This window comes from Anabrus simplex, chromosome 5, assembly GCF_040414725.1.
Source record: "Anabrus simplex isolate iqAnaSimp1 chromosome 5, ASM4041472v1, whole genome shotgun sequence".
In the NCBI taxonomy this organism is placed as follows: Eukaryota; Metazoa; Arthropoda; class Insecta; order Orthoptera; family Tettigoniidae; genus Anabrus; species Anabrus simplex.
Window position 1 is genome coordinate 390,111,702 of NC_090269.1, and position 19,029 is coordinate 390,130,730.

The following is a 19,029-nucleotide window of genomic DNA, read 5'->3' on the forward strand; positions in this document are numbered from 1 at the left end:
TGGAAAACATCAGTACAGGAAAAAAAAAAAAAAAAAAAAGGATGAGGGGAAAGGAAAGGAAGCTCCTGCGCAGGGTTATACATATGGAAAGTTTTAGTCTTGTGAGTTGGAATTGTGTACGCTTTTCTATGAACGCTTTTATAGGGTACATTTCCTCAAAACTTTGCATGGTGCAAAAATGAGTAATAAGTCGATCAGATCTCCTCACGCTGGGATAAAGCCACAGTTAAGTTATTTTTCAGTTTTGCGGATTTAACGCTCCTGTTCAGCAGAGCAGGTGAGGCCGTCTGGGAGAGTTACTGGTCATTCTCCCCAGTTGTATCTCAGAACCAGAGTCTGAAGCTCCAGGACACTGCCCTTGCGCGGTAGAGGTGGAATTAAAACTGAAGGGGTTTTGTAGACTTACGGCCTTGGGTAGAGACGTCAGTTATCTGGCGTCAGAGGAATATGCAGGGACTCCAGCGAGGAGCAAGCCTCTATAAAAAGCGAATGGCTTTTAGTGCCAGAGATGTCAAAGATGTCTGGCTCGCCCGGTGCAGGAGTTTGTATTTCACGCTCACGGGCGACCTGCGCGTCTGGGTGTGAGCTGATGATAACGAGATAGGGAGGGGATGTAACCCGGTTTCGGCACGTAGCCTACTTCTGTTGAATTACACCAAGGGTTCTGGTCAAGGCTTAACGCTTCCGTCCGACGGACGAATCACCATCAAAAGTGTCATATGTCCTCACTCTATATGAACACTGAGGAGATATCTGGAACTGAATACGGGCTTTTGGCATGCAAAAGGACATGAATCGCCTAACCACGGTGTGTGCCCATATAGACGACGCTTTAACGACGAAGGTTACAGGCAGGCTAATTTGATCGTCAGGTATTTGTATGCCAAACCATCGTCCCATTTCTCTACGTGTTCACGTTGCTTAAGTCGCACCGACACAGATAGGTCTTATGCCAACGATGGTGTAGGAAAGGGGTAGGAGTGGGAAGGAAGTCGCCATAGCCTTAATTAAGGAACAGCCCAAGCGTTTGCCTGGTGCGAACATGGGAAACCACGGAAAGCCGTCTTCAGCACTAGCGACAGTGGGTTTTGAATCCACTATTTCCCGAATGCAAGCGCACAGCCGCGCGCCTCTAACCGCATGGCGAACTCGTTCAGTGTGTTAGGTTATGAAGTGAGATGAATCTTCGCAGAAAGTTTCTACAATCGGTTGCCCTTCCTGGCGTCAAGTTCATCAGAAGTGTCACTACTACTACTACTACTGCTACTACTACTACTACTTGTCCGACTCGTTGGCTGAATGGTCAGCGTACTGGCCTTCGGTTTAGAGGGTCCCGGGTTCGATTCCTGGCCGGGTCGGGGATTTTAACCTTCATTGGTTAATTCCAATGACCCGGGGGCTGGGTGTTTGTGCTGTCCCCAACATCCCTGCAACACCCACACAACACACAACACTATCCTCCACCACAATAACACGCAGTTACCTGCGCATGGCAGATGCCGCCCACCCTCATTGGAGGGTCTGTCTTACAAGGGCTGCACTCGCTAGAAATAGGTTTTTTTTAGTTGCTTTACGTCGCACCGACAGAGATAGGTCTTATGGCGACGATGGGACAGGGAAGAGCTAGGAGTGGGGAGGAAGCAGCCAGGGTCTTAATTAAGGTACAGTCCCAGCATTTGCCTGGTGTGAAAATGGGAAACCACGGTAAACCATTTTCAGGGCTGCCGACAGTGGGGTTCGAACCTACTATCTCCCGAATACTGGATACTGGCTGCACTTAAGCGACTGCAGCTATAGAGCTCGGTACCGCTAGAAATAGTCACACGAAATATAATATATATACTACTAATAGTGAAAATCCACAGCCTGTTTCCAGTCATTTGATCGGGTCAGGAATGGAATGAATGAAGCCCCATCTAGCGGCAAGAATGGGAATTGTGCCGACTGCCGAAACCTGTCGCACTCCTCTCGGGCAATGGTTAATGAATGACAGATGAAATGAAATGATATTTGAGAGTGTCCCTCTTCCCATCCCCCACTAACGCTCCTGTTCAGCAGAGCAGGTGAGGCCGTCTGGGCGAGTTACTGGTCATTCTCCCCAGTTGTATCTCAGAACCAGAGTCTGAAGCTCCAGGACACTGCCCTTGCGCGGTAGAGGTGGAATCCCTCGCTGAGTACGAGGGAAAAACCGACCCCGGGGAGTAAAAAAATTAAGAAGCACAAGAAGAAGAAGAAGTATGAATAATGAAAAATTGAAAAACGTATATCTCTAATACAGTGGAACCTCGATATTGTACCGTACCCAGGGGTAAATACCCTCTAGGACGATGCCTCCATTCCTGTATGAACATCCGACTAACTCAGGGTTGGGCAGAGTGTGGGTTGGTTGTCGGTTGGGTCAGGATAAAAAGTCGAAGTTCATACTCTAAATAGCAATTAATGACAGGAAATGGAGGTATAACACGAATGAGAAACAATCATAGGGGGTAAGATGGATTTATTAATAAATATCCCCGATCATATCACATGAAAATAATTAAATCAAGAAAAATAATAATTTGTAAAAAAATGAACTCAAAGTATTGAAATAAGTCGAAATTAGAAACGTTAATTGAATGATCATACAAATTTGACATTTTAAAAAAAACAAGTTCAACAAAGAACATTTATATCAATCAAGACTAAGTTTCTTCATATAGTCCAATGTTTATACTGTATGGCAACAAGTGTACGCAAACACTGACATGTGGTATTTCCGTATGGAGTTTCACACTATCGCATCACAACGATACGATTTCAAAGTTAAGTTAATCCCGAGAGTCGTTAAACTATTTCCGTAAAATAAAAGTTACATTATAAAGAAAAAATTACGACGGAAAGAAAAATAATTAAGACGCAATGGACGCTATGTAAGTTATGCAAAATACTAGGGGCAAATCCTACACTGTATTTACAACAATTCAAATAATCAAGCTAAACGTATATATACATCGGATATCGAGTAAAATCTTAAATGCTACACTGATTCTAATGTGAATTCCGGTTCATTGCAAAAGATCTAGACAGAACTAGATAAACCAACAATACTTCAGCACTCGGGCTGTTCCCTTTCAAAACAACGAGACAAGGTATACAATCACAAAAATAATATAAAACATCATCCTGTAAGGGAAAAACATATAAATAACCCTTGATATCACGAAGAAAGCAATGGGCAATATTGCCTTCTTCTGCTGCGTTTGAGCGCTCAACAGCGCGGTCATCCGTCACGTACTTCCGGGTAGATTACGAGCTGAAAAGAAATGTTGAACTCCACTATGCTAAAAATTGGATTTTGTCTCCCGAGGCTGCCACAAGGAAATACTGTCTCCTTCACACCTACAGATAAACACAGGCCAGAAATCAGCTTGCCATGAGATAACGCCTTTCATCGGCTACACGGAAACTCACGTATATTCATTCCTTCTTAGCATGCTTGGGCCATTTAACAACATCAGACTCAATAGTCTGGAATTAACACTGTCCATTCTGATCGCAATATACACTCAGAAGACAGTAGGCAGGCACACACAACTGCACAATACTCTTTATCTTGTCAGGCATACAATCAGCCTGCACCAATACATTATAATTCAGCATGCAATTTTTATCTCATTATTTCTCATGAACCCCACTGGCCTTTCCACATAATGAGACGCAGTTCGAGTCCTTGGCAGACCATCAGGCAAACAGAATCCAACTTAACTTCAAAGATCTTATTTTAACAACGGCGTTCTGCAGCTCCTTCTGTCAGCTTCTGTAAAACCATGCATCATGCAAAATAGCTATACCTGTCTCTCTGAATAACCGAAATAAAATGAACTAATACGTGTTTAACGTTGTATAAAAATGAACCTGTCCATCTAGCCCTTCTAGCATATATTTAAGGAAAACTCGGAATATCCTACGCTAAGTAACATACACAAATAAACAACAACTGATCCTATCAATCCCTCATGTTCCCAAACATCTAATCATAAAGCAAAATGAAAATAAAATAAACATGCATTATTCTCGTATCCGAAACTATCATAGTAACAAAATTAAACAAACCCATGCCGTCAGGCTTACTTTACATGAAAATAAAAATTCTATCTACACTGCCCTAGTACCTTAACATAATTTACATATCATGCCATAAATAACACATGCGCCTTACTGTATTTACATGACGACTCTCGAGATACCAGGATAGCAGCTTACATCCCCACTGATTTAGGGATCTACACCATGTTAATCACAGCATTAGCATGTGGGAATGCACTTCCTTCCTCTGCAGGCGTATCCATCATCTTGCCGGAAAATAATTCACTGGAACACAGAAGACTATAGTTGATAATCTCTTCGCTGCTTAATGCTGCGAGCCGAAATACCCTTTCTCTTTACCAGATCAGCTAAACACACTGATTCACATATATATAACACACTTCACTTAAAGGGTAAAAATACAGTTTAAAAAGCAGCACACGGTTCGTTACGGAAGTTCCACGCGAAAACGCGCCCGTCGCGAAGTAGTGAAACAATAGCACGTTTCCACTACACTTGTTACTCAGCGGTCACTAAACACCGTCTTTATCGATTGAAAGTAAACTCTGCCAAAAATTATACTATTCCATTTACTCAAGTAAAGTAAAATATTGCAACTGCACAATTTAAAGTATCATTGAGAACCAGTTACTGTTACTGGAATAACACCACGTTAATCACAATCACCAAATAAAGTTTGTGCTTCCGCACTATCCAAGCATTTAACACAGAGTGACACTCTCCAGAGCTAGGGTTACTGAGGAGGCTTCGGTGACGCCATTAATGCTGGGGTTCCCGGGTGTCTGAACCAACCACCAATCAGAGAGTTCATCGTATATAATGACACAATACTTATTGTGATATATTTTCAAAACACAGCTCACACTAGCAAATCTCTTCCACCAATTTTTTATATTACACTTACAAATATATCTGACCTCTGAAACTGTGGAAAACCGATTTCCTACAGAAACTGTCTTTATCAACTGAACACGTTGGTCATCCTGGAATTTAGATTTGGCGCGGTGTAGCCTCCAGGTTTGCCAAATCCTTAAGTTCCCATTGGCTGAAATATCTTGCTTGGTCAGAATCTAATACACGTGTCGATCCTTGCCAGCGCTTGGGTACGCTATCCTTTCTCACGGTCATACGGAAATATGAAGCAATATCCAGCGAACCACTGTCTTGCTCAACATCCGGTATCAACTATCTTGGGATACGATGCTTTAACATGTTAGACTGTAACTTTTATGAATAAATTTGACATATTGGGTCAAATAATATTCTAATTATCATTATGGGCCGGCAGGATACGGCTCAATATCTTGAGCTAAATTTTATTTCGAGTTATGGAAATTTCGAGACATAGTGAGTACCGTCTCTGAGCATGTGTAGCAGATAATTGAATCATATGTATCTACGGCCTTATACTGTAATTTAAAAATATACAAAAGAACTATTTCTACGACATCACTTTAATTGTAACCCTCATTACTGTCACTTTTCAGAAGACAGGATACAGTACATACAGTTGCGAAACAAGAAACATACCTCGGTTAACACCCCTGGAAAAATCCGTTAGTCTCTCCCTTCACGTTGACACTTCTCGTCAATACCACGCAGAGGAGATTCGTAAATGGAGCTTATCATCCGCGACTTCGTGGGTTGCTTTCGTACGTGACCGGTAATTAATTCACACCAGAGAACAGCGAGACTTCGCCGATTTTCTGTTCACTACAAGTTTTAGTTTTTCGCTTCCCGTCATATTAGCTCCCAGTATTACTGTAAACCTTTCTTTACTTGTTAACTGTCCCTCACAAACCACAAATGCCGTATTGCACAGTTAATGTTGCACAAAATTTGAGTTACAGAGTGTTTTTTGCTTCAAGGGAGGAAATGTTTGCTTCGAGAAATCGAGAAATTCGTGTTACCGAGTTTTGAGTAATAGAGAAATAAATATGCGTGAAGAATAGGAAAAACAATCGGGAAATTGAAGTTAACTTCGAGATACTAAAAATTCGAGTATTGAAGTTTCGAGATATCGAGGCTCGACTATAGTTTACACCCGACTGCATAACCCAGAGTTATTATTAAGTATATGAGTATTTTTGACAAGTCTGTCAAACATAAATAATTAAAATAATTAAAATTGTGCCGCAAGGAGCATTTTCCATATAACATATTCAAAATAACATTATTTGTCAATAACTTTAGAACATTTATGTAATCAACTTCAAATGTTGTGTGGTGGGACAGATCCATAAAATGTAGACACTCTTTGATAGTTAATATCTTTGGAACAAAATGACATATCGTTGCAATTGTCACATGCTAGCTTAATACATTGTTTCCCTAACAGATGTTGAACGTCACGTGAATGGCACGACAATCTTGGCGCACGTTTTCCAGCAGATCACAGTGCAGCAATGAATGAAGTAAGATTGTCGTTTGAGAAACTCAAGGCCGTTTAGAAGTGGTACTGGAGGTACGGAAACATGATGGAGGTACAAGGGAAATGGCGTAATGTGTACAGAACTCAGCCACCAACACGTACAACAATTTATCGTATTCGGGATAAATTTGAAAACGGCGGTGCTGTTCAGGATGAGCATAAGAAAAGGTCTGGCCGACCAAAAACATCAACAAGTCCAGCTTCCAGCGCTGCTGCGTTGCAGCATTTTACTAGGTCACCTCAAAAATCTGTGAATCAGGGCGCACGGGAAAGCCGGGTAAGCCGATCAACCTTACGACAAATTCTAAAGGCTGCAAAGTGGAAAGTGTACATTCCAAGATCGCTGCACGCTATGAACGAGGACGACCCGGATCGTAGGATACAGTACTGTGAGTGCTTTGCAGGGATGGTTATCTGGTCTGACGAGGCGCAATTCAAACTGAACGCTACTGTAAACCGCCACAACTGCGCGTACTGGGCTCGTGAAAATCGTCACGTTCACGTGGATAAACATGTTCATCTGAAAGACTAACCCCCAAAGCACTACAGCCCTGAAGGGCCTTGGCCTACCAAGGGACCGCTGCTCAGCCCGAAGGCCTGCCGATTACGAGGTTTCGTGTGGTCAGCACGACGAATCCTCTCGGCCGGTATTATTGACTTTCTAGACCGGGGCCGCTACCTCACCGTCAGATAGCTCCTCAATTCTAATCACGTAGGCTGATTGGACCTCGAACCAGCCCTCAGATCCAGGTAAAAATCCCTGACCTGGCCGGGAATCGAATCCGGAACCTCCGGGTAGGATACAGGCAAGCTACCCCTACATTGCGGGGCCAGCAAAACATGAAATCTTCCAGGTGTTAGTGAGTGGTGTGGTCTGTCAACGCGCGATTTGATTGGCACTTTCTTCTTTGAAGGTACCGTATCTGGTGAGGTGTATATTCATACGCTGCAAACATCCATGTTACCTGCCATCCGAAAGGTATTTGGAAATGAAAGATTTAACCCACCACAAGATGGCGCTCCGCCTACCTTTCCCCCGTGCAAGAATTGTAACGGTATGCCATTTAGTTCCATTAATATTGATTTTCAAAGAGTGTCTACATTTTTCTGGACCCATTTCTATAATCGTGTTTTAACTTTGATTGTGATAGATGATGAATTGTAGAAGTTCCTAATTACAGTCGTGGCTCCCCTCGACATACTGATTAATTATTACTATATATTCGTGTTTCAGATGATGTTACACAACCCAGCGGTATTTCCAGAAGTTAAAAAGCAATTCTTCAGGGTTCCATCCAACCGCGATGTAGTGATTGGAGTACATCCGAAGATCATCAGGACAACCAAAGAGCTACACAGTTATCCTCCGAAGTTACGGCAATGCTTCTTTGTGCATGAAAGAAGGCTGCGATTCTTTAAAATCTACACGCAAGAGAACTGTGAACTGGAGTGTTTAACAAACTACACCTTAAAACACTGTAGCTGTGCACAGTATTTCATGCCAAGTAAGTTCAACAGATTTCGTAATAGGACATTATGTACGGAGCCCATAATGGTATTTGTTAAGACGCGAGAATTTTCATACAACCGCCTTAATTACCATTATCGGCAAGATGCATACGACTGTTTATTGTTCGAACATAATTATGTGCCTAAGTTTTGTGTTTTTACAATATGTCTTACCTTTTCACTTGACTTTATTGGACACTACTACTACAACAACACAAGTTTTTATTCCGTCCCTGAAGGGGGAGGCGGGCCTTCTAGATGGTAACGCAGTCTCTCAGGCCAGGAGAGTTGATTCGGTGAAGGATATGTTTGGAGAAAGTGAGGGGGTTGGATCTCGTCCCTTCCGCTAGGAACTGTCCATGCATTAGCCTGAGTAGAGAAGAAATGAAAACCACGGAAAACCATTCTCAGGACAGCCGACAGTAGAGACCAGCCCCTCTCCGTCTCCCAAATGCAGAGGTGTACAGCTGTTCGATTGGTTGGTCGGAGCCTGAGTTATGGAGCCTCGGACTAGCCGTGACTACTTCGTCTCTCCACCCGCCGACCCTTTGTTGAATTACTAGACTACTACTACTACCACTATGTTCTTATTCCCTCCCCGGAAGATGGAGGCGAGCCTCCTAGAGTCTATCATGCCAGGAGATTCGTATCGGAGAAGGAGATGTGCGGAGAAAATGAAAGGTTTGGCGGCCATAGTCTATACTATAGCTCATTCCACGTAAGAAAACAGTATTGCTCTTACAAGTAGTGAACACACCCCCTCTGAGACACCCATAATCCCTCGTGATTAAGGGATATTATACTATACTTTGTAATGTATAATGAAAGATAAAAAGGATGAGGCATTTTTTTCCAGTGAGTTATTAAAATAACTACATAACATTTCCTTTTTCATAAATACGTTTGTAGGGAGGAAACACAATGGCGGGAACAGCCATCGCTTCGTTGCCTTCCTTCAGTTTCCTTTTTCTGTGTTGCTCTGTTACAAGCCTCGTGTAGTTCCTCATTCTGTTAACCGCCGGAAGCTCACTTCTGTAGTGAAGTCATCTACAGTATTGTATCTGTTGCGTGTGTGCTTTTAGGCTTTAAATCAGTGCGAAATTGTCTTGCGCTGAGTGACAGTTATGCGATAAGCCTACGTGTGCGATTTCTTTCTTTAAAATTAATACTGTCATCTTTTGTAGTCATCTACAGTATTTATTTGTTGCATGTGTTTTCTAGCCTTTATTGCCTGGACAAATTAATTAAATGCAATTAAATTCATCCCTCACCCCTCGAGCTTAGAAAAAATATTTGTCTATTTTCTTACCCAATTTGCCTTACACTTCAATGCTGAGGTTTCTTATGTGCCGTAGTTTACCCCCGTCCCCTTTAGTGCATAAAATTAATTTGTGGCTTAGTTTCTTCCACTTTTTGTAATGAAGTTAAATTCCGAATGTCTCAAATTTATGTGCTGCCGTTTTTCCGTCAAATTGTTGAGCAGAGCCGTTCGATATGGCAACCCTGTTGTTATAAGAACAATACTGTTTTCTTAACATGGAATGAGCTTATAGGAACTGTCCCGCCATTCGCCTCAGTGCAGGAGAATGGAAAACCATGAAATGATATTCTCAGGACAGCCGACGGTGGGGACCAGCCCTTCTCCGTCTCCCGAATAGAGAGGCGTACAGACACGCTAGAGTCTTGGCTACCCCTCCTCTGCTCGATTGGTCGGCCGGAGTGCAGAATTGTAGAGCCTCGAACCAGTCGTGGCCATTCCGCCTCTGCAACCGCATACCATTTATTGAACCTAGAAGGTTACACCTTCTCTCTGGCCAGGTCTTCATTGAACTACTACTACTAAAAGTTTTCAATTCCTCCCCTGAAGGGAGAGGCGGCCTCTTAGACGATAACGCCGTCTCTCAGGCCGGGAGATTTGTTACGGTGAAGGAGATGCACGGAGAAGGTGATAGCTTATACTAGGTAGTTATTTATTATTTTATTGCTATTTGCTTTACGTCGCACCGACATAGATACGTCTTATGGCGACGGTGGGATAGGAAAGGCCTAGGAAGTGGAAGGAAGCGGCCGTGGCCTTAATTAAGGTACAGCCCCGGCATTTGCCTGGTGTGAAAATGGGAAACCACGGAAAACCATCTTCAGGGCTGCCGACAGTGGGGCTCGAACCCACTATCTCCCGATTACTGGATACTGCCCGCACTTAAGCGACTGCAGCTATCGAGCTCGGTATATACTAGGTACAGTCCTGGCATTTGCCTTAGTGCAGGAGAACGGAAAACCATGGAAAACCAATCTCAGAACAGCCGACTGATAGGGCCAGCCGTGAGGTCCAGCCCTGTCCCGTCTCCGGAATGCAGAGGCGCAGAGCCACGGTAGAGTCGTCGCCACACCTTCGCTGCTCGGTTGGCTGGTCGGACCAGCCGTGGCCACTTGTGGGCCGAGACCCACTCTACATCCATCGACGTCTTTATTGAACCTATCTATCTATGAATGTTTTCATTCCCCACCCTGAACGGGGTGGGACGGGCCACCTAGAGGGTTACGCCCTCTCTCTCTGGCCAGGAAAGCGAGTGGGTTGGGGAGATGTGCGGGAAGAGGGAGTTGGTTAAAGGATATGAAGAAGGAGGAGATGAGAGGGGGTTAGGTCTCTTGGCAAACGGGTTTACAACTTTATTTCATTATCATTTACAGGGTTTTTTTTCTTTATTTTTTCTTGTCCTGAGAATGAGCGTTGTTACCCAAAGATACTATATTCTGATCTGAGGAAAAATAACAAATTACATGAATGGATATGAAATAATTAATACAAATTAGGAAAATCGATAGATCCTTCTGGAAGTGAAAGAGCGATGGGAAGCTGCCGACGATATGGTGCTAGAGCTTTCTTCCCCCATCACTGTTCTGTTTGCTGACTGGATGCTGCAGTGTTCACTGAAGAGAAGAGTTAGGAGTGGGGGCGGAATGAGGGGTAGGGTTCAGCCGAGAGTTTCCAGTGAGGTGAAATAGAAATGAGTATATAGGACGGAATATGAAGTTTGAAAGTGGACGTTGAGGGTTTGGTTTGCGGCAGCTTGTAGGTGTGTTAGGACGAGAGGACGGTGGTAGGGGTGAATATTGAAGAGGGATATGGTGACGAATCGGATTAAATCTTCGACGGTAGGAGACGGGAAAAGAGAGCGGCTGGGACTGGTAGGTGAATCGCTTGTGCGGATAGGTGCGACGAGTTCGGGGTTATCAGAAGGAGGGACGAGACGAGCTTTACATCTGCGGACGTATGTCGGGTGTGCTTCTCCACAGGAGTTGCAGACCGGTGGTTGCGCAGTGTTAGGGCACTTGGAAATTGGATGTTCTTGTAGACAATGCCCCACTTAGGGTTCGTAGCTCGACACTTTTGGTCGTGTGTGAGTTGTAAATCAGACATCTTTCGCAGCGAGTAGGTTGCGATGGCGGGGCACGTAATGATTCAACCTTATAGTGGCGTCGGTAGATGGACGCACCAGAAGCCAGCACCCTGTCGAGATCTGCGAGGGTAGGCAGTAGAATTCTCATCATTTAAGTTGGGCCTGTTGCATTCCGTATTGGGTAGGCTTTGCGAACTGGAATACCTTCGGAGTTTAATTCGGTGACGATGTCCCCTCGGTGATAGTTGGATCTACACCACGAACTACACAACTGAAGATTCTATGTCTGGGTGGCGGAGGTGGTATCTTGAGCGCTGGTTGTGATAGAAACTTAGAAGGAGTGGTAGAACTAAGTTGACCTGCTCCAATTGACAGAGTGTTTCTATGCGGTGATGTCTCCATTCAGCTTGATGGTAACGCCGTTGGTGGTAGGCCGTATGTCTGCAATCTCTTCACGGCGCATATTAAATTAAGCAAGGTGAAAAGGATGGTGCGTGGGGAGTGGAAATGCTGAGTTTGATTTTCAAGGAGATAGACTTGGGTACCAGTTGGTGGGGTCTGAATAGAGCGTGAATTGTTGAGAGGGTGGCGGGCTCCTGAGACTGGAAGTGAGTCGCTGGTGGGAGGAAGAGGAGGTTCAGATGCATGTTCCAGAGGGAGTGTTAGAGAATGATCCAGATTGACGTGAAGAGTATCTTTCTGACTAACCGCCAGGCGTCGGGTTGTTTGTTCATCTTCTGGAGAGGTGGTTGGGGCGGACCTTTTATGCTGAAGGCTGTTGGCGCCCCACGTTGGAGATGGAACTTGTGGTAGAAATCTCGCCTGGCAGTTCGGATCAGCGAAGGAGGACATGATGGCAGGATGGTAGGAGATGGTGGCGAAGTCGAGGGCAGCCGATGCAACAGAAGTCGTCAGAAGTTGGAGTTCAACAGATGGCTTCCACGGAGCAGAGCAAGTTATTCTTGAGATTTTAAACTTAGGGTAAGGTATTTACAAACGAAGTGAATTAATTCAAATTTTCTCCAGTCCATGAAATACGAATATAGATTTTCATACATTTTTCTTGACATTTACCGCAACTAATTTTTAGTAATATTCAACACTTCTGCCACAATGTTCCCATTGGAGATAGCCCCATCGGACTCAGTACAATATACTCTCAAAATATTTTTTGTTTTTGTTTTACAATGTACAAGTTTTAATTTATGTAGGTGATGGACTAAAATTTGGCACGATTTCTTCAGCAACACTGTGAAAATTTCGTCCCGCAAAGATTGAGGCAATCGGAATTTCTTCCGAAACGAGGTTATGTAGAACAAAAGTATCCACGAAATGTCACTGTAATATTTATCCCAAATGGAACATAATAATTGCTTTTACACCAATAAAGTGAAAAATCCGCGGTAAATTAAGAAATGCCGTCGTTTCTAGAGAAATATCTAGAGAAATATATATACGTACTGAGGGGCCGTAGACAGGACTCCTTTATGTTGTATTCCGCTGATCGTGCCGTCTTTTGTGTCTTGAGGTCCAGGGTTTACACCAACGAATGGGAGTGCTGTGTCTGTTAATTGTTATTATCTTTGTCCATATGACTAGCGCGGGCAGTTCAAACAGCAAAATAGTATGATCACTGGGCCAAAAAATATATCATTTAATGAATGAGTTAGGGCACAAAACGAATGAGCAACCTGAAGAAAACAACACCTAATTAATTCAAACAACTTCAGTAAGCAAAGACATCACATACGAAAGTGTTAGACAAACAAAGCACATACGCAAGAGCTGCGACGTAGGAGAAAAAATAGTTGTAAGGTAGTAAAGTATGTATCCATATTATTCCCTGCAAGTAAAGTATTTCATACTATTTCTTAATTTACCGCAGATTTTACATTTTATTTGAGTGTAATGAATTATCAAATTCCATTTGGGACAAATATTATAGAGACATTTCGTGGATACCTTTCGTCTACATAACCCTATTCGGACTCTGAAAAATCATACTTTATCCTACAACAGTGCTATTTCAGTACTTTGTTGGATATTCTTTAGCTTTGATTATTATCACTCTTTGTGTGCGCTCCATGGAGTTCGCGTAATGTATAGTTACTCTCGGAAGTACTAGTTGCCATTCAGCCAGCAAGGCATATTTGAAATTTTTTTTCTTCTATTCTATCAACAATGAACTGCACTTAGGGCTGTTGCCCAAGTGGCAGATTCCCTAACATCTGTTTACCCACCTTTTGGTTAAAGGTTTTCAAAGAACTTGGAAATTTATCGAATATTTCCCTTGATAAATATTCCAAAACCTTATTCCTCGTCTTACGTATTAATTGATATTTGCCACAATTTTTCCTCGTGAAGTCCAACTTTATCTTCATATTCTTCCCTACTTTTAAAATCTCCTCTCAAGCTTATTCACCTACTAATATCACTCCACGCCATTTCTCCTCTGACAGCACGGAACATACCACTGAGTCGAGCACCTAAATCTTCCCAGCACAAAGTTTGTAACACTACTCTTTTGTCGGAAATCACCGATAACAAATCATGCTGCACTCCTTTGGATCTTTTCCAGTTCTCAAATCCTGGTGTGCCACCCATGCACTAGAACCAAACTCTAATTGTATGCCCTTCCTTTATGTCCTTACTACAACCCCTAATGTACATGGTCAAGTATGAAAGAGGACCACGTCCCTAAATTCGCTACTGCTGAAGATACAAATAAATAAGATTATTTGTTCTTAATTAACGTTTGGTATTTCTGTTCCACAGGAGCAGAAGGCACTCAGATCTGTGGTCCGATGGATATAGGCTGTACCATTGAAGTACAAGGTAAGAACATTTTTTAGCTAACTTATCAAAAAGTGAAGAGCGTTATGTGATTTTTCAGTGACTGAATATTAGGCATGACATTGATAGTTATTTCATGTAACTGATACTATGGTCACCGTTTCAATTTATTAACTGTTGAAAGTAACTATTAGGGGCACCTCCACGTGGAAAGTAGCTTTAAAAATACTCAAATTGTTGTCTTCGCATGTTTTATGAATAGAGTAATCTTTCCTGAATCCAAAACTATTTTATGGCAGTGTAAAACCTGTTGGAGCAAATAAAACAGACGATAGAAAGACCAAAAGGTGAACTATATGTGGTTTTTGTTGACTACTCTAAAGCCTTCGATATGGTCAACAGAAAGGTATTAATAGATAAACTGGAGGAAATAATTGGAAGAACGAGCACAACGACCCTGATATCGAATGTAGTGGCAGACAAACGGTGTCCTCCAAGGCGATCCACTCAGCCCTATCCTGTTTAATGTTCTCACGTACGATGTCACCAAAGGAATGGCAGGAACAAGCACATACAAATACGCTGATGACATGGCCATCGCAGCGACAGATATAGATAAACTGCAAGTATCGATAAACACACTATGTGAAAGTGCGGAGAGAAACGATATCCAGATAAACGAAGAGAAGACGGAATTGGTAGTGTTTAGGAAAGAAGGAAAACTCACTGAAGCAGAGAACGTCAAATGCAATGGCAAACTACTCAAGAGGACTAACAATTTTAAATATCTAGGTATCACAATTCAAACAACGGGATAGAGTTTCATATTACATATAACATCTAGAGCAGTGGTGGCCACTAGAGCTATGAATGAAATCAGAAACATCACACAACTATCGATCAGCACAGCTATGGACCTGTTTAGGTTAAAGATACTACCTGTTCTGACGTATGACCTAGAATTGGTGGTAGAATACCTTACATACAAACAGCTGTAAGAATTGGAGCGAGTAAAGGCTAGATACCTGAAGAGAATTTTAGGAGTCCCGCAGAATGCAAGATCGAGGCTAGTGTATGAGCTTACCAGGGAGACCTTCTTAATAGAAGATCTGAGATGCGAGCTCATACTTCCAGCTAGTACCAGCTTCAAACAGCTTATACAAGATCTGCATGAGAAGAAAAACTACTTACCGGAGGACTTCTATGGAACATCTGCTATGCAAGACAGGACCTGGATGGAAGCTAATCATGATGTGCGACACGTGACGACGAGACTGGCGATCCATGGTTTTCACCACAAGGTGTGCTGCAACAAATTTTTTCACGAACCAAATGACGAATATGTGTGTGAGTTATGCTTGGAATTCTGTGATAGATACCATATTATAAAATGCAGGAATAGACAAAAATCTATCGTAGCTTATAGCAAATAAAAGTAATATAAATGTAATGTAATGATTTTTTTGCACGGCATGTGTGCGTTTTCAATAATAATATTGTGTTCCTGAAAGGAAAAGTGTATTAACGTGGATATGTTTCTGGGCTGGCGGTCTGTCTGGGTCCTGACACCACTGGAACCATGGTAGCAAGTGTTCCTCTATGTATACTAGATCAATATGGTCGTATTACTGAAAGAAGCGTTCTCACATTTTTTTGCGTGTTGCTTTTTACGTCGCACTAACACAGATAAGTCTTACGACGACGATGGGATAGGAAAGGCCTAGGAGTTTGAAGGAAGTGGGCGTGGCCTGAATTAAGATACAGCCCCAGCATTTGTCTGGTGTGAAAATGGGAAACCACGGAAAACCATCTTCAGGGCTGCCGACAGTGGAATTCGAATTCTCTATCTCCGGGATGCAAGCTCACAGCCACGTGCCCCTGACCGCACGGCCAACTCACCCGGTCTCACATTTATTAGAGAGAAGTCCGTTTACTGCCCGCCTGGGTCGGGGAAAGGGAAGAGGGGGTACGGTTGCTATGGAAACATGGGTGGGTCAACTGCGGTTGCCATGGAGATAAGCCTGCTGGCCGGCTCGTAATTCGTGGAGTTGCAAAACATATCACTTCTGAGCCGTCTGAACGAACGAACAAGTGACCCGGAAGCGAGGATAAAGAGAAAGGAATGCAGGACTGTGGAAACACCGTGCAATGCTCCTCCCTTCAGAACTGTCTGTCAGAATGCTTCTTTAAATATTACGGGTATAGGTCAGTAGCGTCATCTTCTCACTGCAGGTTATCTTCCTGTAACTAAGAGCTTAAGCAAATCTCGTATGAAGTGAATTCCATTCTACTCCCCAGTCCAAAATTTAAAATCCTTGGACTGACCGGTAAACGAACCCAGATCCTTAGAATAAGAGACAGGAACGCTACCAAACAATTTGATTTGAAACGGGAAGAAATCAACCACAAAAAGTAAATGTTGAAAAGAACATGCAAGCCAACAATTGGATATTTCAAGGAAAAATATCATCTGAAACATCTAGAAGTATTAGGACTTCTAATAATGCCTCGCAGTTTTATTCCTAAATTCTTTGAATCCTTTCAGAAGAAATTCCGATTGCCTCAATCTATTATTTTTTTTTTTTGCTAGTTGTTTTACGTCGCACCGACACAGATAGGTCTTACGGCGACGATGGGACAGGAAGGGGCTATGAGTGGGAAGGAAGCGGCCGTGGCTTTAATTAAGGTACAGACCCAGCATTTGCCTGGTGTGAAAATGGGAAACCACGGCAAACCATTTTCAGGGCTGCCGACAGTGGGGTTCGAACCTACTATCTCCCGAATACTGGATACTGGCCGCACTTAAGCGACTGCAGCTATCGAGCTCGGTGCCTCAATCTTTGCGGGACGAAATTTTCACAGTGATGCTGAAGAAACCGTGCCAAATTGTAGTCCATCACCTACATAAATTAATATTTATAGATTGTAAAACAAAAACAAAAAATATTTTGAGAGTATACTGAGTCCGATGGGGCTATCTCCAATGGGATGCAGTTTTCAAATAAATAAAAATAAATAATCTTGGAAAATTAGAAAATGTTGAAAGAAGAATTTTGAGAAAAATACTGAGACCTATAAAAAAAACAATGCCGAATTTAGACTACGATCGAACAGAGAACTATATTTTAAAGTTGAAAAACTGGCAACTGCAATGAGGAAAAGAAGACTTCAAAGGACTCATTTATGGAATGAATAACAATATACTAACTAAACAAATCTTCAACTTATTGAACAGTTACAAATCCAAGCCAATGTGGTTCATTGAAATTGAAAAGGGTATGAAAAACGCTGGAATTAAAATAGATACGATAGAAGAAGAACACATTCAGAAAAGTAACACGAAATGCAGGATTTCAGAAGAGAAAGAAATTAACAACTGGAAGAATGTGGACTCAAGAGGAAAAGGAACAACATTCTCAGAAAATGAAGGGAGTTTGGAAACGAAGAAAGTGAAATGCAAAGAAAATTAACCGTAGATGATTTATCGTACCCTCAAAAGGGTTATTCGGGGAAGGATAAGAAGAAGAAGAAGAAAAAGAAATAATGTAAATAATAACAATTATCCAAACAACAAAACTAATTAAATAAATCTTATTACTATTATTTTGCCACCCCTGAATTACCTGGGAATATTTAACTGTTTGCTTGTATATTATCTGGCTCCCTCAATACTCTCTTCAACCGTGATCTAGAGTTTTATAAATTTGCTTCGCAAGGGATAATGATAAGTTTCTTACCCCGCACTTTCTAATAAAAGGTATAAAACACATACAACCTAAATAATTAGATAATATAAATATCCTTAGGGATATTAAATTATAAGACAATGGAAACTTAGAGATTTCATATCCTAATCAACCCGTAACACTCTTACAACCAGAACGTTCCTCGGACTTTCAATATTACCTCTCCTTCATTGACTAATTGCATCATGAATCTCTATCACTTGATTCTCAAATATCCATACCCTCTACACCGAATTCAAAACCCTTACCGGACTCGCTAGCCATAATGGAAGACATTTTATGTTTATTTCATTGTTCTCACTTATTCCACGACAGATTCTGTTTGGTGAACTCCCTTCTGGTATCAGACCTCATGGAGGTCCTAAGACCTGTAAGGACCAGTTTAAGCATACTATGAAGTTGACAGGTCTGAATCCACAAACCTGGGAATCGCTTGCTGAAGATCCTTCAACCTGGCGACAGATCATCCCGGGCGCTGTTAAGACATTTGAAAGGAAACGGCGCAGTTACGAAGAGGCCAAGCGACAAGCAAGAAAAATCAGGGCAACTCAAGCACGCCTGTGTGATCTGAGTGGTCGGTTGTTCCACGCTGAGATTGGACTGTTTAGTCACCGTAAACACATCCAGAGACAGCCTTGAGTTCAGAATATACTCGGAAACGAGTTAAAGCCGATGACGGCGACGATTATTATTATTATTATTGTAGTGTTATATTTACGGGGTCTAGAATATCTTTCATTTTCTCATTATTCATGAGTCTTAACATTCTCTTGAGGATACACTCATTTTCTTTTCGATTTCCCGGAAGTCATTATCTCCCCTGTGGGTGGGGTCAAAGGACGCATTATCCGAAATCTCTGCAGGTTGTAAGAGGCTACTAAGAGGGGAAGAACCAAAAAATATGTACTCGCTCTCCAATTTTCTAAGCCAAAAAACATAAATCCATGGTTCTATGATGTTCCGTGTAGCAGGGAAAATGTAGACGGAGAAGTTAAATTGTTATTTAAATACGTGACTTCCCCTCAGCTGCCAGCTAAAATCACATTGCAAAAGAGCAAAATGT

At 42.3% G+C, this 19,029-nt stretch overlaps 1 protein-coding gene across 1 annotated transcript in view; it reads left to right on the forward strand.

Annotated features, from left to right (window-relative positions):
* The window catches only part of LOC136874967 (pickpocket protein 28), a 257,670-nt gene that overhangs the window by 205,395 nt on the left and 33,246 nt on the right, over positions 1–19,029 (forward strand). Inside the window, exons 7-8 of the mRNA XM_067148678.2 lie at positions 7,752–8,022; positions 14,203–14,262. Of these exons, the coding sequence (XP_067004779.2) occupies positions 7,752–8,022; positions 14,203–14,262 (331 nt within the window). The remainder of the gene's footprint in view (positions 1–7,751; positions 8,023–14,202; positions 14,263–19,029) is intronic.